This window comes from Ambystoma mexicanum, chromosome 2q (assembly GCF_040938575.1).
Source record: "Ambystoma mexicanum isolate Mex_15411 chromosome 2q, UKY_AmexF1_1, whole genome shotgun sequence".
NCBI lineage: Eukaryota > Metazoa > Chordata > Amphibia > Caudata > Ambystomatidae > Ambystoma > Ambystoma mexicanum.
Window position 1 is genome coordinate 424,558,433 of NC_090924.1, and position 20,041 is coordinate 424,578,473.

The window sequence follows — 20,041 nt, forward strand, 5'->3', positions numbered from 1 at the left end:
TCATGTTCTACTAAACCATACAGCATGTGCTGCTTATCCATCCAAAAGGATTCCCACAGTCTTGGCAAACTACCTTTCTCAATATTATTGTTTGCCGACCTACAGATGAGTGCAAAATGCCCACTTTTACCCAACAAGTCTGTTAACCTGCTACCTGGAATGCTCCCACTCGTATCTTACATTTCTCCCATTGGCACACAGTGTATCTTGAATTAAGGAATCCAGAAAGAAGGTATAAAAAAACCCACAAAGAAAATATAAGAGCAATCTGACAACTGTTCAATGTTGTTTCTTTTGAGGCCAAACATGGGCTAATCTGTAACACTTCACTGATTGACTACACTCAAACCTTTCAGACCACAAGCTGCTTACAGGTAGCATGTTGCACAACGCCAGCAGATTTAACTTGTGATAACAATGACAGATTATGTTAGCTTGCTTGCTGTTCCAGAAAAAAAGTAAAAAAGAACAAGTTGAGTTTTTATAGTTAAAGAAGAACTGGAAGAAATTATTATGAAAGAGAAACTGCCAAGTTTGTAACAGAGGATTTTTAATCAGCATTTAAAGAGACATGTCTGTAATTGAAGCAGTAGCAGCAATCGTTTTTCTTTTGTCATTTATTCTTACTTTGGATGGTCCTACCAAGATGCTTTTGTGCAAAGAACACTTCCACAAAGTTATTTAGAGCAGGGTTAACTAGTCCAGTTATTCTACACAGGACTGCACAAATATATCTATTTTTGTTCTCTTAAATGACATATCGAAATTGAAGCAAAAAAGTGATTCCTGAGAGCGAGGCCTTCAAATGTCATCCTCAAATAGACAACCTCACACTAATTGCATGGAAATCTCTCCAATGTGTCAGTAAGACGGCACTGTAAAATAAGATGCACATGAGGAATAAATGGTTACCCACAGGCATATGCAAATCACAGTAAGAACAAATTAGCAAAGAACTGGACTAAATCCTCATCCACAAACCATAACAGTAGTGGACATCTTTACCATCACAAAATCAATTCTGGTTGAACCATATCAAATTTTCTTCTCCTCGCACAAAGCACAATGTACAACAACGTCTTTAAAAATGTAACGGATTGCAGAATAGAGAGGATAACATGTGACAGTAAAGAGGACAAATTCATTTTAGGTCAATCACCAGCAATGGCAAAGGCCTTAGTTAGGAACAAGTGCATAGACATTGTTTAAATGTGAAGTTATAGTATTTCTAAATGATATTCCAATGAAGGTAGCAAGAAAGAAACATTTTTAATCCATGCTATACACCTGCCTGGTTATTACTTCAGTTATTCAAGTTTAAGCAAACTAGATCAATATAGACTATGCTATTTTCTTGCATCTATACAACTTACTAAGATGACACCCTTTCAGGACTGTTATCTGGATGTACATGCTTCACCAAACATAGGTCTTAAATAACAGTCATATACTTATTTTACAATCTAGTGATTGAAGTTAGAATGGAAAAGCTATCAAGCTTGATAGTGCACGTTGCTGGATGCATTCATCCCTTGCCAAGCCAAGCAGTTTAACACTGGAGAAAGCCTGAAACCTTATAATCACTCAAGGATCACAAAGAATGATATGCGGGGAGAGCAACTGATTTGCTCCTTAATGTATATGCTAGACCTTTGTTCTCATTGTAAAGCATGAAAGACGGAAAGGATGAGAGATTGACAAAGTAGCTATAGCATGACATTATCTGGAATCCTTATACCTACATAATTGAAAAGCCTGGTTCGTGGCTTGATGCATCCACTGGTCAGAGAGTTCATCTCAAACTCACTAAATCTATTAAAGTACATTTTGTGAACTTTACTTTGAACCAAATAGGCAAGCCATCTATATTTTGATAAGACTGGTTTCCATCGTTCCTAATCACTTCCAGGGCAGCATTACCTAGAGAAAACCACCTGAAATGTGAAATAAATAGATGACACTACAGGTCTACTAGGTGATTTTCAGCTAGCTGGGTCTGCAACCTTTGGCTCTCCAGATGTTTTGGTCTACAATTACCATCAGACCTAACCAACACAGTCAATTGTTAATGATCATGGGAGTCCTAGTTCAAAACTTTAGGAGAGCCACAGATTGCAGAGCCCCTGAGCTTGAAGAATATTTCAAGTCACAGGTGTATATTGTCAAAAACTGAAAACATACCCAGACAGTTCTAATCCATGAAATTGACCCAGCCCTCCTGATATAGACTATGGTGAACATCAAACTCAGACTGACTCTTCACAAATAGGCAGCCTCTATAAGATGCCTTCAATTAATTATTTTTTTGCCGATCTGCTGGTGTTTTACAATTCACAAGGGTGAGTAAACACCCAATGGTCTTCATGCTGCAAACTAGGATAAAGAAAATAGTAGAAGTAATCACACAGGTAGGATAAAAAACATTTCATAGAAACAAGGAAGGTGATTATCAAATTGGATAACGGACGTTTGTGCAATTTATTTACTTTTTGGCATGCTTTCCCCACCTACACAAACACACAACGGCTAGAATATTTTGAGGCCAGATGGGAGAATCTTGAATATTAAAAGTCCGGCTATAAAGCTTTATCATATAAATGGACTCTATGTAACCTGGCAATTTCTAACATCACAATTTACCCCAACAGTCGGTTTTATGTTCAACCATTTAACAATTGTCAGGCTGAAGCTTGTTGGGAAAGAGTCGCTACCATCCTTAAGAAAAATAAGGTGGACAGAAGAACGTGGCAGATTAAACGGATTATTATGACTGTGAAAGTCTATATATAAAATAGAATAAGATTTGCTCTTTTTTCTGAGCTTAGTGCTTTATATGTGTCTGCCTGTAGTAACCTCACAGGCCACGAAACGGAGAAAGGTGAACAGGCCACCTTTTTTTAAACACTTTTACTTTAAAAACAATTACTTTCAATTTGCTTCCTTAAACAAGCAGGCCGGAAATAACACATGACTAAAAACTTGAAAACCCTCCCCCCAACCTCCCTCCTCAAGTAAAAACAAAATAGTAAAGGAATCTTGCATGACTAGAACTTCTTAAATTCACTGGCCTGATGAAGCAAAAAAAAGGCTATTACTAACTTTTTCGAAATTCTGGAACAACTTAAAAGAGTGGGTTGGTAGCAGTAAGTGCAATCTATTTCAACTAAATTCATTTAGCGGAAAGCTGAAATTGTGTTAAAAGATTTTCCTTTTTCCAAAGAGAACTATAAAACCAGTGGCCAGCCTCTGCTTTTCCAGTGTAGAGGAAAATAAACCTGTATGTCATATTGATTTATTGCCCTCACCTACAGTGTTTGGGCAAGTTTTGAGTCAACTACTTTCTTATCCACTGTCAGCCACATCATTGCTTTCTCTGAGGCCAAGCCACACTTAATGCTGAAATTAAGGCCATTAACACACCATTGTTTTTGTTCTCTGCAGTATCGTAGATTAACTGCTTTGTGAGATGCTTTAAATGTGTGCCCTTCCCCTCAATTGACTGGCTGTCAGAGGTCGGCCCCTGAGGGCCAGGGACTCAAACTGCACTGTGAGCATCGATCTCCATACACCAGAATCTGGCAGTCAGGAGAGCGCTGGGTGCTTTTAGGTACACCTGCACACAGCTGGTAGGCCTCCAGGTTGCAGATGAGTTCTACTACATCATCCACGGTAGTCAGTCGAGAGGGATGGTTGACATACACTTCATGGGAGGAGGGGAGGTACAGGTCATGCACAGTTATTTGGAAGTAAAGGCCTGGCTTTATGTAGATAACAGTGTCGACCATGGTTGACTGTTTGGAGCGCTGCACCAGCTGAATGTTTGGGCTGTCCAAAGGCAGCACCTCCCAGTGTGCTGGCAGGGGAATCTCATTCAGTTCTTTCAGGAATTCTCTCAAAACAACATCCAGGCGTGTGAAGGCCTGGTAGGAACCCAGGCTGAAGATTTCCATGATCTAGTAAGAAAAAGAGAAGATAAAGACACAGTTATAGATCAACAACCTTCACTAACTAGCATCCACATTTAGAACCAGTCTCATTGGACACAGGGTCTCGAATTATAAACCACAAACCTCAACCCAATGAAGCACCTTTTACCATTATCTAATTTGGAAAAACAGCACTTCCTAGAAAAAAAACGGAATTTTGCCTAACATTGCCACAATGAAAACAGTAACCTCAAAGTCACTGTGAATACCAAAACCACAGAAGAAAGACACAGAAATGGTGGTACTGAATTGTAGATGAAATGCTTCCTTTGGACTCCTACCAGCTTAAGAAATGTGAGTAACAGAGTAAGCTCTTCTTACATTCTTTCTTAAACTCAACACCTCACAGAACACAGTATTCAAATACTTACAATACCCATGATTGCCCCTCTCAAGAAAAACACCACCATGTCAAGGAGTCTAGGAAAACAAATTCACAACACTATGCCCTTTACCGAAAAAAGAAAGCAGTTTTGCCCATCATCATATTGAAATAGGGTGGTTAGGAGATTTGAAGGAAAACATACAAAAGATATAGTGGCGCTATATATGTAGGTCACATATGTATAATTGCAGAAATCTATATATACCTCTCAAAGAAATTGGCACTCTGTTTTTTGTAACTGTTGTCGATGTTTTTTAACATTTGATATAATGTGTAACTGCTACATTATAGATTTGTTTAGTAGATGCTTCCCATTATAGGTATCTCACCTCAATGTGTTTTATGGGATTTTTTCGGTCTAGGACTCCTCTTTGGGTCTTCTCACTTTTTCAATCTTTACTAGTACCCAGTTAAAACCAAATTCTGCAGCGCTGTAATGAATTATTTTTTTACCTTTATCACCAAGTAGGTGATACACTGTAGCAAGGGCACTGCCATATTATGGGAGTGGACGTCAGCGAAGGATGTATGCCATTGGAAGTTGATGAGCTCTGAACGTAGTGTGCCAATAAGACTGTCTAATTGTATTTGCTTTGGATGGGGTTTAGCGTGGTCCAGCTGGGGTTAAACTTGCATGTCATTTTGTTGTGAGTGCCCAATATAGTGAACCAGCTTCTTGGATTAGACTTAGTCCTATTGGACATTCTGAAATGTATTGCACAATCTCGACATGAACTCTGTCAAAGAGCGGTTGTTGATGGGTCGCAATCACACCACACAATCACATCTGCACTCAATATCGGCTGATAGTGGCATGCACTTTATGCTAAGGATTTATTGATGTGACACCGTCTGAAGTCCCAAATACACTGCTGTCAGAAATGCCCTATGCACTTTATTCAATGCTTTGAGAGCAAGTACAGAATCTATCTAAAAAACCTATAACTGCATTTGCACCTAATGTATGCACTAGGCACTTTATCTAACGCTTGTATAGCAGCACAGATTCTATTTCGATAATTAGGATATAAATGCAATGTTGTGGTTCTTTGGCACTGTACAATCAGCGGGGCATGACTGAGAGGAGAATGGTTACACATCAATGCCTCATCCAGCTGAAGAATGTAGGTATTATATACTACATAATACTTGCAGATGTAATATACTAAGATTTTCATACAGCAGTTTACATTTAACTTTTTAATTTGGAATTGTTAAATACAGTAATAATAAGTTATGTCTAAATACCATGATTCCTAACATATATGATCACAGCGAAATTGATGTAAAAAAATGTCACTGTAATAAGGAATTACGGGCACGAATTGAAATAGTGTAAACAGTGCAAAATGGTTCAAGTATTGGGAAAATCAAGTTATAAATGGGAGTTGATACATACTATGCAAATGTAACTGGTAAGCATTTCACAGTACTCACTGGAGATTTTGGGAATTAGTAACACATGCCGATACGACAGCCCAATGCAAAATGGCTGAAACAATATGGAAGGGTAACAGTCTTCTTTTTCACTTTCTACTACTTTGTACTAACTGGGTGTTTTAAAGGATGAACAGTGGAAGGCAGAGTTACTGTGAACAAGCCACGTAACAGTGGCAAAATTAGTCAGTTGCCTCCACTCTGCTGGCTTTTACAATTTTGGCAAGATGAAAGATTTTAATAAACTAATGATTTTTTTAATAAAGCTTGAAATATTTTAACAAACTTGTTGACTCTTGCACCTTGAACTTCAGGGAATCCTCACGGGAGTGCTACACACCACGACTGCGTTTTCTCACCGCCAACTTTGAGATATAGATATATTTTTTAAAACACATACTCTTATTATACTGTAGAGTCGTAGCATTTATAGTTAAGGACAGATATAAATTTAAAATAAGACATGAAAACACTTTTGCCTTTGTATTTCATGACCTCGTCCATGATGGTTCACTAAATTTGGATTGCAACCGTTTAGCCCAAATCCAAACACTTGTGTTGAATATGGTAACATTTCATGAAAGGTTCATGCAAAAATGAATGATAAAAAAATGTTTTGCATTGGTTTTGCAAATAACCTTAAAAAAATGTTTTAGGGATAAATCTATATAAATAAAACGCTTAGTTATTTTTCCGCACTCAGCTGATGCAATTTATCAGTGATAGGTTGCCCTCTACTGTCCAAAATGGCAAAGTGCACCACTTCAACAACAGCTACCATTTCAACAAACGGAATGAACACATTTCTACGTGGTCACCTTCAACTATCGCAAACATTTGGAAGTTACTTCAGGGCACAGTAGTTCCAGTGTCAATGAACAGTTAATCACTGGCTCAACGTTTTAGTCTCTAAAGAACGAAACGCTGTAGGACGAATACCTCCTCATGAGCTAAAACCGAAAGTAGGTGCTATAATTATGATACTACGCATTCTTATGAAATCACAGGGACTCTTCAATGGAACAAGGTTGCATGGAGGGGTTGCAGGATGGAGGGAGTGAGGGAAGCAGGTATGGAGATCAGGAAGCATGGGGAGGAACAACAGATGGATCGATAGGGAGACAGAACAGGACCAAGACTGTCACATACGTCTATGTATGACCCGTGGCAGATAATGGGGCTAGGTCTAAAATGAAAAGCACTTCAGACAGGAGTAGCATTAATATGGTGGGCAGCGATTTTCGACAGCACCAGCAGTCCAAGATGGAGTGAATCCACAAATTCACAGCCAGCTTGCTCTGCGGAGCTGGAAGTGGGCTGTTCTGCTGCATGTGGTGGGCAATGAATTCTGACAGCACCAGCTGTCCCAGCTGGAGGGAAAAAAAATTCACAGCTGTTCCCACTGTTCATGCTGAAAAATCTGGGTAGCTGCAGCAGAGGAGACAGGAACTCAGTGGAGTAGAACTCCCAGGGCAAACCCATTGTGCCCCAAAGAATCAAGCAATAATTAGTTCAAACACTAAGAGGAGCAGCGAAAAGCACAAAGGTGAAAGAGAGAGGCACAGCGAGACAGTCAGACCTAGACCCAGAGACGATCATGACCATAATATCGTCATATCGCAATACCTATAGAGTGGGAAACAGATTGTGATGGGAAACTGCACTAAACGTGAAGGCGGTGAATCACAGGTGAAACAAGTTGTGAAAGGGGTGGAGTCTATTATACAGAGCTGCCCCAAAGTAAGCAGAGAAGTGAGACTTTGTCACCAGGTTTTCCTTTTGCTGTGTGGGCCGCATCAGTAAATAACTCTGATGGGATAACCTGATGGGATAACATTTCCCCCACCACGTCCGATGTACTTGTTAATGGTGACACTATTGCCGCCCATTTTGCTATCAATATTCAGCAAATCGTACAAACACAGTAAATGGTAAAATAGTAAACAGTAAACAGCCACTCACACACTAGCACAGAAGATACAAGTCTGCAGATATATTGAACTACCACTATCCGGCCATCCAGGGATTATTCTCAAAATTTAATTCCACTGCTCACTAGGCGGAACAAGAGAAGCAGCCAGAGAAACGGAGGAGAGACATACGCTGGCTGCTCCTCAAGCCAGTCGGACATTCCTCTCATCAGGTGTGATCGTGTCTGAAATATAGCACCCCAGAAAAGCAACCCAAAAGTTGTGGGATGCAAAGACCCAGTGTACCCAGTGTACACAATGTAACCCCTCTGGGATGGGTGGACAGACTGCATTGCTGGTCAGTCCGGTGTTTTAAAGACATTTTGAAACTGTTATGTTTGTTTGTATTTTTTTTTTATGTTTCTCAACCTCTTACCGGGATCATTGTGATATTATGTTTTCTTATTATCCCTTTCCAACTTTTAATCGTGGAGATTTTTGTTTTGCATATATAACTGATTTAAGAAGCTTGCAAGTTTAAAGTGTTTTACCATGCTCTAATGGACATGTGGGTTTTTAGATAAGCTCTAAGTAGTCGTACAGTTTTATTTAACTTGGTTCAGTACAGCTACTTGTATTGCTCACCATAGAGACTTATTCTCGCGTTTCCACACTTTTAATCATTTCCATCATGGAATAAGCATGTAGTAATCCGTATTTCCTATACTTTTAGTGTAAAGCGTATTTGTGTTTATTTAGGTCGGGAGGTGTGTGCGCACAATGGTTAAACGTAAGGCTAAAGATGGCTTTGAGAAAAAAACAAAAAATGGAAAGATAACTCTCAATCGCCTTAAAATTGCTAATTGGAGAGAAATGACTGGCAAAATAGAAGAACAAGTTACTTTCTTACCTGGTAACGTTCTTTCGATGGGATGGTCCGACAACGTATTCCATATCTATGACATGTAATCACCACAGCTGTGCTGCTTCGGAAACTTTTCGGCGTCTGCGTCGATGACGTCGATGCGCCGTCGTCGAGGACCTCCTCCGACGTCCGACGTCATCCAATGTGATAAGTAGGACGCACGACGCCCATAGCCTCAGTTGTAGTTTTTTCCCCCAGAACGTGTGACATAAGTCAACTGCCAGTCAGACACAAAGCCTTGCGGAACGTAAGCTGCAATCGCAAAAGAAATTCTGCAGCGGGGAAGGCAGGGCGGGAGCGATATGGAATACGTCGTCGGACCATCCCATCGAAAGAACGTTACCAGGTAAGAAAGTAACTTGTTCTTCGAGGGGATTGGGTCCTCCGACGTATTCCATATCTATGACAGACTCCCAAAGCAGTACCAAACCAAGGAGGAGGGAAAGAATTTAGAATCAAAATTTAGAATAGCCAATCAAATAGCAGAGCAAAGGACCGCCTTGCCAAAGGCCAGATCCTGTGCTCGGATGGAATCGAGGGAATAGTGACGTACAAATGTATGTACTGAAGCCCAGGTGGCTGCATCACAGATGTTGCAAATAGGAACACCCCTCTGCAGAGCAGTAGACGCAGCCATACCCCTGGTAGAATGGGCCCGCAAGCCAGCCGGTGGGTCCTTACCCGCCAAGCGGTAGCACTCCGAGATGGCCAAAATAATCCAGCGAGACAAAGTCTGTTTCGTCACAGCTTGCCCCAAACGCTTTCCAGCATAACAAATAAAGAGTTGATCATCCACTCTGACCCGGGACATGCGTGAAACATAAAAGCTTAAAGCTCTCCTAGGATCAAGCCTATGGAGCCTCTCCTCTTCCTTACCAGGATGCGGAGGAGGATAGAATGCCGGAAGAACAACCTTCTGGGCCAAATGAAATTCCGTCACTACCTTCGGAAGAAAAGAAGGACGAACTCTAAGGACAACCCTGTCCTTGTGAAATACAGTGAAGGGAGGCTTAACTGAAAGTGCCTGTAACTCACTCACTCACTCTGCGAGCGGAAGTAACCGCAACTAAAAACACAGTTTTCAGAGTTAACAGCCTCAAAGGGCAAGAATGTAAAGGCTCAAACGGAGCACCCATAAGAAACTTAAGAACAATGTTTAAATCCCAACCGGGCACCAGGAAAGGTGACGGAGGGAACACATTAGTGAGCCCTTTCAGGAACTGTGAAATCAAAGGGATTTTAAAGTAAGAACACTCTTCAGACGAGCGCTTAAAGATGGACAGCACCGCCAGGTAACCCTTAACGGTATCCACTTGCAAGCCCATGTGGGCCAAAGAAAGTAAAAAGGACAGAACCATGGGGATGTCAAATGCAATAGGATCCACATTCTGAACTCTGCACCAGTCGCAGAACTTACGCCAACGGCAACGGTACAGAGACTTTGTTGCTGGCCTTCGGGCCGAAAGCAACACCTCCATCACGTCCTCAGGGAGGTCCCAATCCTTATACCTCAACCTTTCAGAAGCCAAGCGTGAAGGTTGAGGGATCTGACCTCTGGATGGAGAACCTGACCCCCCTCCCGTGAGAGCAGATCGTCTAGGTAGGGAAGACGACGTGGAGGGCAGATGGATAAGTCGAGAAGGTCCGGGTACCATGTCCTCCGAGCCCACGCCGGGGCAATGAGGATCATCCGGGAACCGAACTTCCGTAACCTCCGCAGCACTTGCGGGATGACGGGGACTGGAGGAAACGCGTACCGCAGCGGGAAGGACCACTCCACCACGAACGCGTCTCCTAAGGCTCCTTTTGGAGGAAATTCCCGCGAGCAAAACCTTTCGCACTTCCGGTTGACACTGGAGGCGAAGAGATCCACTTGAGGGGTCCCCCAAAGGGCGAAGATCTCCAGGAGAATCTCCTGAGCCAACTCCCACTCGTGAGAGATCGCGCTCTGCCTGCTCAGAGCGTCCGCCGTCACGTTTTCGGCTCCGGCCAGATGAACTGCCGAGATCGAAACTTCCTGCTGGATGGCCCAGAACTCGAGCTGCATCGCCTCCCTGCACAGAGGAAGTGACCCTGCCCCCACCTTTTTGTTGAGGTAGTGCATGGCCACTGTGTTGTCCGTCAGGATCAGGACATTCTTCCCTCGCACAGACGGCAGAAAAGCCTTCAGGGCTAGCCTGACGGCCCTCAGCTCCAACAGATTGATATGGAGTCTGGACTCCGACGGAGACCAACGACCGCTGACTGTCAGACCGTTGGCATGAGCTCCCCATCCCGTGAGGGATGCATCCGTCACGATCGTCACCTCCGGCCAGGGAAGCCAAAATGGAGCCCCCCTCATCAAGTTGCCTTCGACGGCCCACCACAGAAGGTCCCGGGCGACCGAGGACGGCACCTGAATCGAGTCCGACATCCTGCCGGAGGACTGCGACCATTGCGTCTTGAGTGCCCACTGCAAAGATCTCATCCGCAGGCGAGCCTCTGGCACCAGAAGAATGCAGGATGCCATGAGGCCGAGCAACCTCAAGAACTCGAACGCTGGGAGCGTCTGGGCATGCTGAAACTTGTGCACCATCTGCTGAATGTGAAGAGCCCTCACCTGGGGAGGAAAACACAGCCCCAGGGAAGTGTCGAGCACTGCTCCGATGTACTGGAGCCGCTGTGTTGGCGTCAAATGGGACTTCTTGAAATTGAGGGAGAAGCCCAGCGTGTGAAGGGAGCGACAGGTGACCGACAGATGATCCAGGACTTGCTCGGGAGAGCTCCCCCTGATCAACCAATCGTCCAGGTAGGGGTAGACGTGAATCCCCCCTTGCCTGAGATGCGCTGCCACCACCACCATGAGCTTGGTGAAAACCCTCGGGCGGAGGTCAATCCGAACGGCAGGACCCGAAACTGAAAGTGCGATTCGCCAACCGCGAACCTCAGGTACTTCTTTTGCTTGGGATGGATCGGCACATGGAAGTAAGCATCCTTGAGGTCGAGTGACACCAACCAGTCCTGAAGCTGAAAGGCCTGGAGGACTTGAGAGAGAGTAACCATCTTGAACTTGTCCTTCCTGAGGAGTTTGTTCAAACCGCGCAAGTCCATGATGGGTCTCAATCCCCCGTCTTTCTTCGAAACCAAAAAATAAGGGGAATACCATCCCTTGTTCCTCTCCGCTACAGGCACCAGTTCTACGGCGCCTTTCTCCAGCAGGGCTTGAATTTCCTGCGCAAGGAGCGGATCCGAACTCTGCAAAGAGAGGTTCCCCGGTGGATTGTCGCGAGGCCTGTGCCGAAAGGGAAGACAGTAGCCGTGGGTTATGATCTCCAGAACCCACACATCTGAAGTAATGGCTTGCCACTCTACAAGATGCTGCGCCAGCCTTCCCCCAAACGGCGAACCATGGGACATGGCCTCACGACTGAGTGGGAGCGGCTGCGGCGTTACCTGAGGGCAAAGAGGCAACTGCCCGAGCGGCCTTGGCACCACGGGTACCCTGTCGTCCACCTCTGGTACCCCTGCGTTGGCCTCTTTGACTGCCAGCTCCTCTCGCTTTAGTGAAGGATGAGTAATAGCGAAAGGAACCACCCCTCCACTGCTGTCCCCTAGGACGAAAAGGCGGAGGTTGGCGAACTGCAGCGCCCAACGACTTTGCTGCAGCTTTTGAGGTCTGCAACCTCTCAAGGCTCTCGTCAGCCTTGCTGCCAAAAAGGTGTTCACCGTCAAAGGGCATGTTGAGGAGCCGGGACTGCACATCAGGAGCAAACCCCGACTTCCGCAACCACGCAAACCTGCGTATCACGGTGCTCGCCGCCATGGACCTACTGACGCATTCAGCTAAGTCCAAACCCGACTGAACGGACTCACACATGGCATCCTTACCATCCTGGACCATAGGAGGAAACCATCCCGTTCGTCCCCTTCGGGAATATGTTCAGCCGCTAACGCAACACAGTTCCACAGAGTGTGCGTGAAACGCGACAAGGCACAAATGGAGTTGGCCGCCTGAAGCGCCATACCACCAGAAGAAAACACTTTCTTCGCCCGGCCATCAAAACGTTTGTCGTCCCTATCAGGAGGGATGGTAGGGTACGACGCCTGCTTCGCCGGGGCCGTGGCCGCCTGCACCACCAAACTCTCTGGAGTGGGGTGCCTGGTCAAGTAGCAGGGGTCGCCACTGGCTGGACGGTATTTTCGCGACAAGGATCTGCCCACCGCCGGGAGACTCTCCGGAGCAGTCCAAGCCGCGGCCACACTTCTCTGTAAAGCCATATGGAACAGCAGAACCGGGTCAGTTGGGGGACCAACATCAAGGATGTCTGTCAGATCATCCTGCACAAATTCCCCTGGGGGAGCAGACCATCCCAAGTACTCAGAAACCCTAGCCATAAGGCGCCGGTACGAGGAATCAGCATGAGAGCCAGGCTCAGGCCTACAAAACTCCACCTCCGGAGAGGTGTCCAGTCCACTGGCATCATGCAGTGACTGTCTCAACTCGTCAAACTGACTATGTCCCGAGACAATTTCATCCGGAACCTGACTAGGAACCAGGCCATCAGAATCCTCATCCGCCTCTGAAATATAGTCCAGGTGGCGAAAATAAGGCACTCGAGAGTGCTTGCTCTTAACCAGAGCCTTCCTAGGGGGTCCACCCGTGCCCTGGGGTACCTCCGAGCGAATCGGCGCCAGCGTCGAGAGAACCGGCATCGGCGCCTAGAGGATCGGCGTCGACGTCAGATGCAGCGCCTCCAGAATCGGCGGCGTCGACACAGCCCTCGAGGCCGGAGCCCCGAGCGTGTCCCTCGACGACCTGAGCGTCGACGGCATCGACGACTTCCTCGGAGCCAGAGCCTCGAGAAAGCCTGTCGACGCCACAGACGTCGATGCCTTCTTCGAAGACCTCACAGGTGCACACGGTCTCGAACGTGTCAAAGACCGGGACCTGGAACGGGTACGTCGAGAACGAGTCCCCTTGTCCGAACGGGACCTCTCCCGTGACTCGTGCCGACCACTCTTGCGAGCGGTGTCTCTCGACCTCACACGACCGACCCCACTCGGGGGCGCGGACGGCTGAGTACCCTGCGACTCAAGAATCGCCAGCATCTTCTTCCCGAAGGAAGCCCATTCCTCCGGCGTCGCACGGCTGGAGGGGTAAGCGACGTGCCGGGCAGAGCCCTCCGAAGAGGACCTGGAAGACGACCGGTGTCGGCGCTTCCGAGAATGCCTCGAAGAGGCTGAGGAGTGGCGAGACCGACTCCTAGAAGGAGACCCACGAGACTTCCGACGATGACACGGAGTCACCCCTCGAATCATCCGTCGAAAGCCCCGCAGACTTTGACTTCCGGGGCTTGGACACCCGACCTACCGACAACTTCTTCTTCCGTTCGCGTAAGGCTTTGGACGTGAGCGACTGGCAGTCGATACAGTCATCCGTGTCGTGGGCCTCCCCGAGGCACCAGAGGCAGGCGTCGTGCGAGTCCGTCACCGACATCTTGGACCCACACTCCCCGCACTTCTTGAAACCCGGACGCGGGGTCGAAGACTAAGTGGACATCTTCAGAAGGATTTTCACAAACGAACAGGTTCGAAGAACCGAGAAGAACAGAACTCCAAAGAGTCGATGCGTTTAAACCGAGAAACACGAAGCAACACGTTCGCGGAAAAAACGGAACTGAGGCTATGGGCGTCGTGCGTCCTACTTATCACATCGGATGACGTCGGAGGAGGTCCTCGACGACGGCGCATCGACGTCATCGACGCAGGACGCCGAAAAGTTTCCGAAGCAGCACAGCTGTGGTGATTACATGTCATAGATATGGAATATGTCGGAGGACCCAATCCCCTCGAAGAGAGAATACTAGTGGCTTTAGAAGCCACCAAAATAGAAACCGTGGAGGCAGCTACAGTACCCTCAGGGTGGCCTTCAATTGACAAACAATAAACCAGTCACTGGATACTGTTCAGGGTTATAATTCTAAGATCCAGTTAGATAACTCTAATATTCCTAACAACATAAATTGTAATAATGATTCAATAACAAATAATAGTCTGAACCAAATAACACAAGCAATGTCGATTGATAGTTTATAGGCCAAACTTTCTCCTTTTATTACATCCCTTACTATGACTTTGGACAAAGTAAAAAATACCAAATTTACAAGTGCTGAGATGGAAAATCAAAACCTGAGCCCACCCTTTCCCGTTTCACCACAAATACTGAAACAGCTAATGGAGGCCTTTAAGGGGAAATTACAAACAATCATGGAGTTTGTAGTCACATTTAAACAAAATGTCTTCAATTCACTTTTGATACTAGACGACATGATAAGAGACAAAGAAGGAGATTGTAGCCATCAATATCAAACCACAATCGAAGATTCTGCTTTTCTCCCCACAAACCCAATTGATGTAGCACCCCAGTCTAATACAACCAAAAGTGTACCACTCCATGTTAGGGCAGATATTTCTGTGTATATTTATCATACTCAATCTACACAAAATCAATCACAACCCAAAGAAGTGTGTAGTTAAAAGAGCATTCATGCTGGTGAGGAGTTACTAAATGTACCCCCATAACAGCATCACTAGTGGGAATAATTATTGATAACACTAATTCCACTCAAGACATCAAAGGAACCCCTTCATCCTTGATCAATAAAACTGCAGACTGGATCAACAGTAGGCTACATGGATCTGCTGTAGATTTTTCGGGGATCCTCATGGCTAGAAGGGTTGGGTGGGTAGGCAAGACACCTAAAAATAGTAAGGGAGACGCTTGCAGGAACGGGGTTTCATTGACCACTGGACCAGCATGGCCGCCCCCAGGTGGAATACAGGAGAACTGCCTCCTGCGGACTGGCTTCCAGGGTGGGGCCCGCCCCAAAGACACCTGGGAGACTGCCTTGCTATTTAAACCACCCCCGTCTTGAGGCACGCGCTTCGCGTTAATCTGCTTTAGCAGCGTGACGCTCATCTGGTCCTGTCCAGCATACCTCCGGCTTCGTCGACATCCAAGGCCCAAATCTTCTCCATCCTTACCTGCATCTCTGCATCCGTCGGCTAGACGGTGTCCTCCGGCTTCGTTAACGTCCAAGACCAGTCTCGTCTTCATCCTTCCCTGCACAGCTGCATCCACCGCCTGGGCAGTACCCTCTCCTCCCGGATTTGAGGACAATTCACCTCTGGGCCGCCCTGGCCTGCAAGTTAAAGCAAATCACAGGTTAGCCATTTGCAAGGACGCTTCCGCGCCGCTTGGCGTTCACTTACCTGTTCGGACTCGCGTTCGGCTACTTCGCTGCATCATCACCTGCAGCAATAGTAAGAAGGTTACTACCGGCGAATTCATCACGGCAAAACCCCACCCAAAGACATTGTTCCACCAATCAAGACTCACCTGAATACTGGATAGGAGTTGCAGCCGGCCTAAACTCCGGCCCTCGCCAGTGAAGTAACTCAGCGATACGGTGCCACATCGACGCGCCCCTTCCCAGCGTGGCAGGACAGAGAGCGCATCTTTACATTATACAAGGTGAGAGCCGTCACTGGGGGAAAACTACAGGGGGAATCCGGGTGGAGGGTCTCGAAGGAGTAGTTTCTAAATCACCCCTCCTGTCTTCCAGTGTTACCTCTACCGATTCCAGGTGCAGGCGAAGGTGAAGGGTTCTGAAGAACTTCCCGGTTATCGAGAGGCGCCCCCGTGGAGACACAAGGTGAGCGTTACAGAACGCGAAGCCCTAACTTAATAATCCACCTGGGCATCTAGGATGGAAACTTCAGAAACAGATCAGCTAGCACAGTTGTTGGGACAGTTGCGTGCGGAAGTCCATTCCGCACGGCAGGCTCCCTTGCCCGGATTGGGTCCGTCCACCTCAGCCACCGCCAGTAATCCAGTTAAAATCAATCTCCCTGGAACCGTGCCACTAGCTCCTCCTGAGCGCTTTGCGGGAGATCCCCGGCGGTTCGCCACTTTTATGAACAAATGCCGCCTCCACTTTCTGTGCCGACTGGGGGCCTTCCCTACGGACCAAGCCAGTGTTGCCTTTGTACTATCTTACCTCAGTGGGAGTGCAGCGGATTGGTCTGTGCTGTTCATCAGTCGAGATGACCTGCTGCTGCGAGACTTTGATGTGTTTCAACGGGAGCTGGAGAAACTCTTCGCTCGACCCCACCATGGGCAGGGTCTAGACAACAAACTCCTATCACTCCGTCAGGGGAGTCAGGACTTGCTAATCTATATCGCTACGTTCAATCGGCTGGTGGTCGAGGCAGACTGGCCGCAGGATAAACAAACTACCTTGTTTCATCGGGGTCTTTGTGGAGAGCTAAAGGACATCTTGGCCCAAGTGGTGGACCCGCCCCAGAATTGTGCTGAATTCATCAGTCTGGTGGTACAACTGGATCGTCGCCTACAGGATAGGAAGAGTGACCGTGGGAGATCGGATTCGCGTCCCTTGTTCTTACGTCCCAAGGAACACTCCTCGCGGGGCCCTGAGGGAACCAGTGAACCCATGCAGTTAGGAGGTGCCAGACCTCCGTTAACCAAGGACGAGAGGGAGAAAAGAAGGGAGATGCAGTTGTGTCTCTACTGTGGCAAAGCAGGCCACTTCTTGAAGGAATGCCCGGTTAAGCCCCCCAGACGAGCACTCGGTGCCACCGATAAGGAAACTCTGGAAGAGGAATCGGGAAATGACCAAGCCCGGCAATTGTAGGGGTCCAATTGTCGAGCAGAGAAACCCAGCTTCAGATCTCCCATTTTACGCTACCGGTGATCTTAATTCCCCACCAGCAGTCGACCAAAATGCATTCACTGGAAGCTTACCTCGACAGCGGGGCAGTGGGGAACTATATCAATCAGGACCTTGTTGTAAAGATAGGCCTAGCCCTGTGATCCAAACCAACTGCAGAGACGGTTACCACGGTTGATGGCACCGAGATTGCTTCAGGCCCCGTCTCAGAATGCACCACTGAACTTATCCTTCTGTGCGAAGATGGGCATCGTGAAATCATAGCCTTTGATTTAATTAAGGCGCCCCAATTCCGGCTGATCCTGGGAATGCCTTGGTTAGTGGCTCACAATCCTCGAATTGATTGTCGAGCTCGGGAACTGGTTTTCGCCCATAGTTGTATGTATACCCGTTACCCAAAGGGACGGAAGGCCAAACTCGCAAGTGCACCGGGTCGAGCGGGACTGGCTCACACCCTGGGAGGGGTTGTGACCCTGCCTGCTCATTACCAAGACTTCCATGACGTTTTCCAGAAGGAACAGGCAAACACGTTGCCTCTCCATAGACCTTATGATTGCCAAATCGACCTGCTGCCCGCAGCCCAGATTCCGTGTGGGCGCATTTATGCGCTCACTGAGCCTGAAAATCAACATCTTAAGGCATACTTGAAGCAATACCTGGCCAATGGCTTCATACGCCCGTCCAAGTCTGCAGCCGCGGCGCCGTTATTCTCTGTACCAAAAAAGGAAGGTGAACTGAGAACATGCATTGATTATCATGCATTGAACCAAGTGACTGTCTATCCAATGCCCTTGATTCCGGAGCTACTGGACCAGGATAAGGAAGCCCAGATTTACACCAAGTTGGACCTAAGAGGGGCCTATCATCTGGTGCGCATCATAGAAGGGGACGAGTGGAAGACGGCCTTCCGTACCAAGTACGGCCTATTCGAGTACCAAGTAATGCCGTTTGGCCTCTGCAATGCCCCAGCCGCGTTCCAATACTTCATGAATGAAGTCCTCCAAGAGTTCATTGATGTCTGTGCTCTTGTATACATTGATGACATCCTGGTGTATTCCATGTCCGAGCAGGAGCATATAGGGCATGTGCGGGCGGTCCTGACTAAGCTTCGCGAGCACCACCTTTATGCGAAACTGGAAAAGTGCTTGTTCCATGTTACGGAAGTGGAGTTCCTGGGCTTTGTTCTTTCCCCCCAGTGCTTTCGAATGGACGCACTTAAGGTGGACGCAGTCCTCAATTGGCCAGCCCCTACCTCAATTAAGGTAGTCCAAAGCATGCTGGGGTTCGCAAACTTCTTTTGTCGCTTCATCCAAGGTTTTTCTCAGATCGTGCACCAAATCACCTTGTTGCTTAGAAAATGCAACAAGACTTTTACCTGGACCGAAGAAGCAGAAAAGGCCTTCCAAGAACTGAAGACAAGGTTCACCTCGGCCCCCATTTTACGTCATCTGCGTCTAGAGCTCCCCTACGTGGTGGAAACTGATGCCTCCAGTCTGGCCATGGGGGCGGTTTTGTCTCAAGGGGATCCGCTAACTGGTCAGCTACACCTAGTAGCGTTTTGGTCACGCAAGTTCACGCCGGCCGAACTCAACTATGCAATTATCGATAAGGAGTTATTGGCCATAAAGGTGGCTTTCAAGGCCTGGCGGCACTACCTACTGGGGGCCCGGCACACCATCACGGTGATAACGGACCACAGGAACCTCAATACTTGAAAGGGGCAAAGTCCCAATCTTCACGGCAGCTGCGTTGGGCTTTATTCTTCGCAGAATACGACTTTGTAATAACATATCGACTTGGTGTCAAGAACGGCAAAGCGGACGCTCTCTCCCGCATGGGCACAGACGAGTTGGCACATACGCCGCCTGATCCAGTGGCTATCATACCGGAGAATCGGATCCTGGGCATTACTACTACTATGACCCAGAGTGAACTTCTGTATGGAATCCAACAGGTTCTCACCCAGGAGCAGCTACAAGAGTGGGCCTCCAGAGTAAAGCACTACAGTGTCAAGAACCAAATGCCATATTATCGTGAACGGTTATTCGTCCAGGTGAAGGAATTACAAAGGCAGGTCATCTCCGGGCATCATGATTCCCTCATGGAAGGCCATCCAGGAATCGCCAAGACTCTAGCCAAAGTCAAAAGGAACTACTGGTGGCCCACCTGGCAGAAGGATGTGATCGAATTCGTGGCTTCGTGTGGAGTGTGCTCCCAAAACAAGTCCAGCAAGCAAAGACCAGCCAGACTCCTTTAGCCCCTGGCTATCCCACCAGCCCCGTGGCACACATTGTCGCTGGATTTCATCACCGACCTTCCACCGTGTCAAGGCTTCGATACCATCTTGGTGATTGTGGACTTATTTTCCAAAATGGCCCACTTCATCCCCTTTAAGGGACTCCCAACTGCCTCCGGTCTCGCCAAAGTCTTCTTGGAACAAGTCGTGCGCCTGCATGGATTTCCGTCGGTCTTAGTATCTGATCGGGGAACTCAGTTCGTGTCCAGCTTCTGGAAAAAGTGCTGCTCCTTGGCCCAGATAAGAGCAATATCTGTGCTGCATGCTTCACCAGGGAGAAGGGGATTGGAGAGAGTTCCTATGGATCGTGGAGTACGCATATAACTCGTTACACAGCAGCACGGGGCAAACCCCATTCTTCACGATTTACGGT

At 47.2% G+C, this 20,041-nt stretch overlaps 1 protein-coding gene across 10 annotated transcripts in view; it reads right to left on the reverse strand.

Moving 5' to 3' along the window:
- Window positions 1–533: 533 nt before the first annotated feature.
- LOC138569465 (uncharacterized) overlaps window positions 534–20,041 on the reverse strand; it is a 2,298,575-nt gene continuing 2,279,067 nt past the window's right edge. For all 10 annotated transcript variants that reach the window (XM_069647455.1, XM_069647449.1, XM_069647446.1 and 7 more), the window contains one exon: window positions 534–3,953. In XM_069647455.1, coding sequence (XP_069503556.1) covers window positions 3,507–3,953 — 447 coding nt within the window. In that variant the 3' untranslated portion in view covers window positions 534–3,506. The remainder of the gene's footprint in view (window positions 3,954–20,041) is intronic.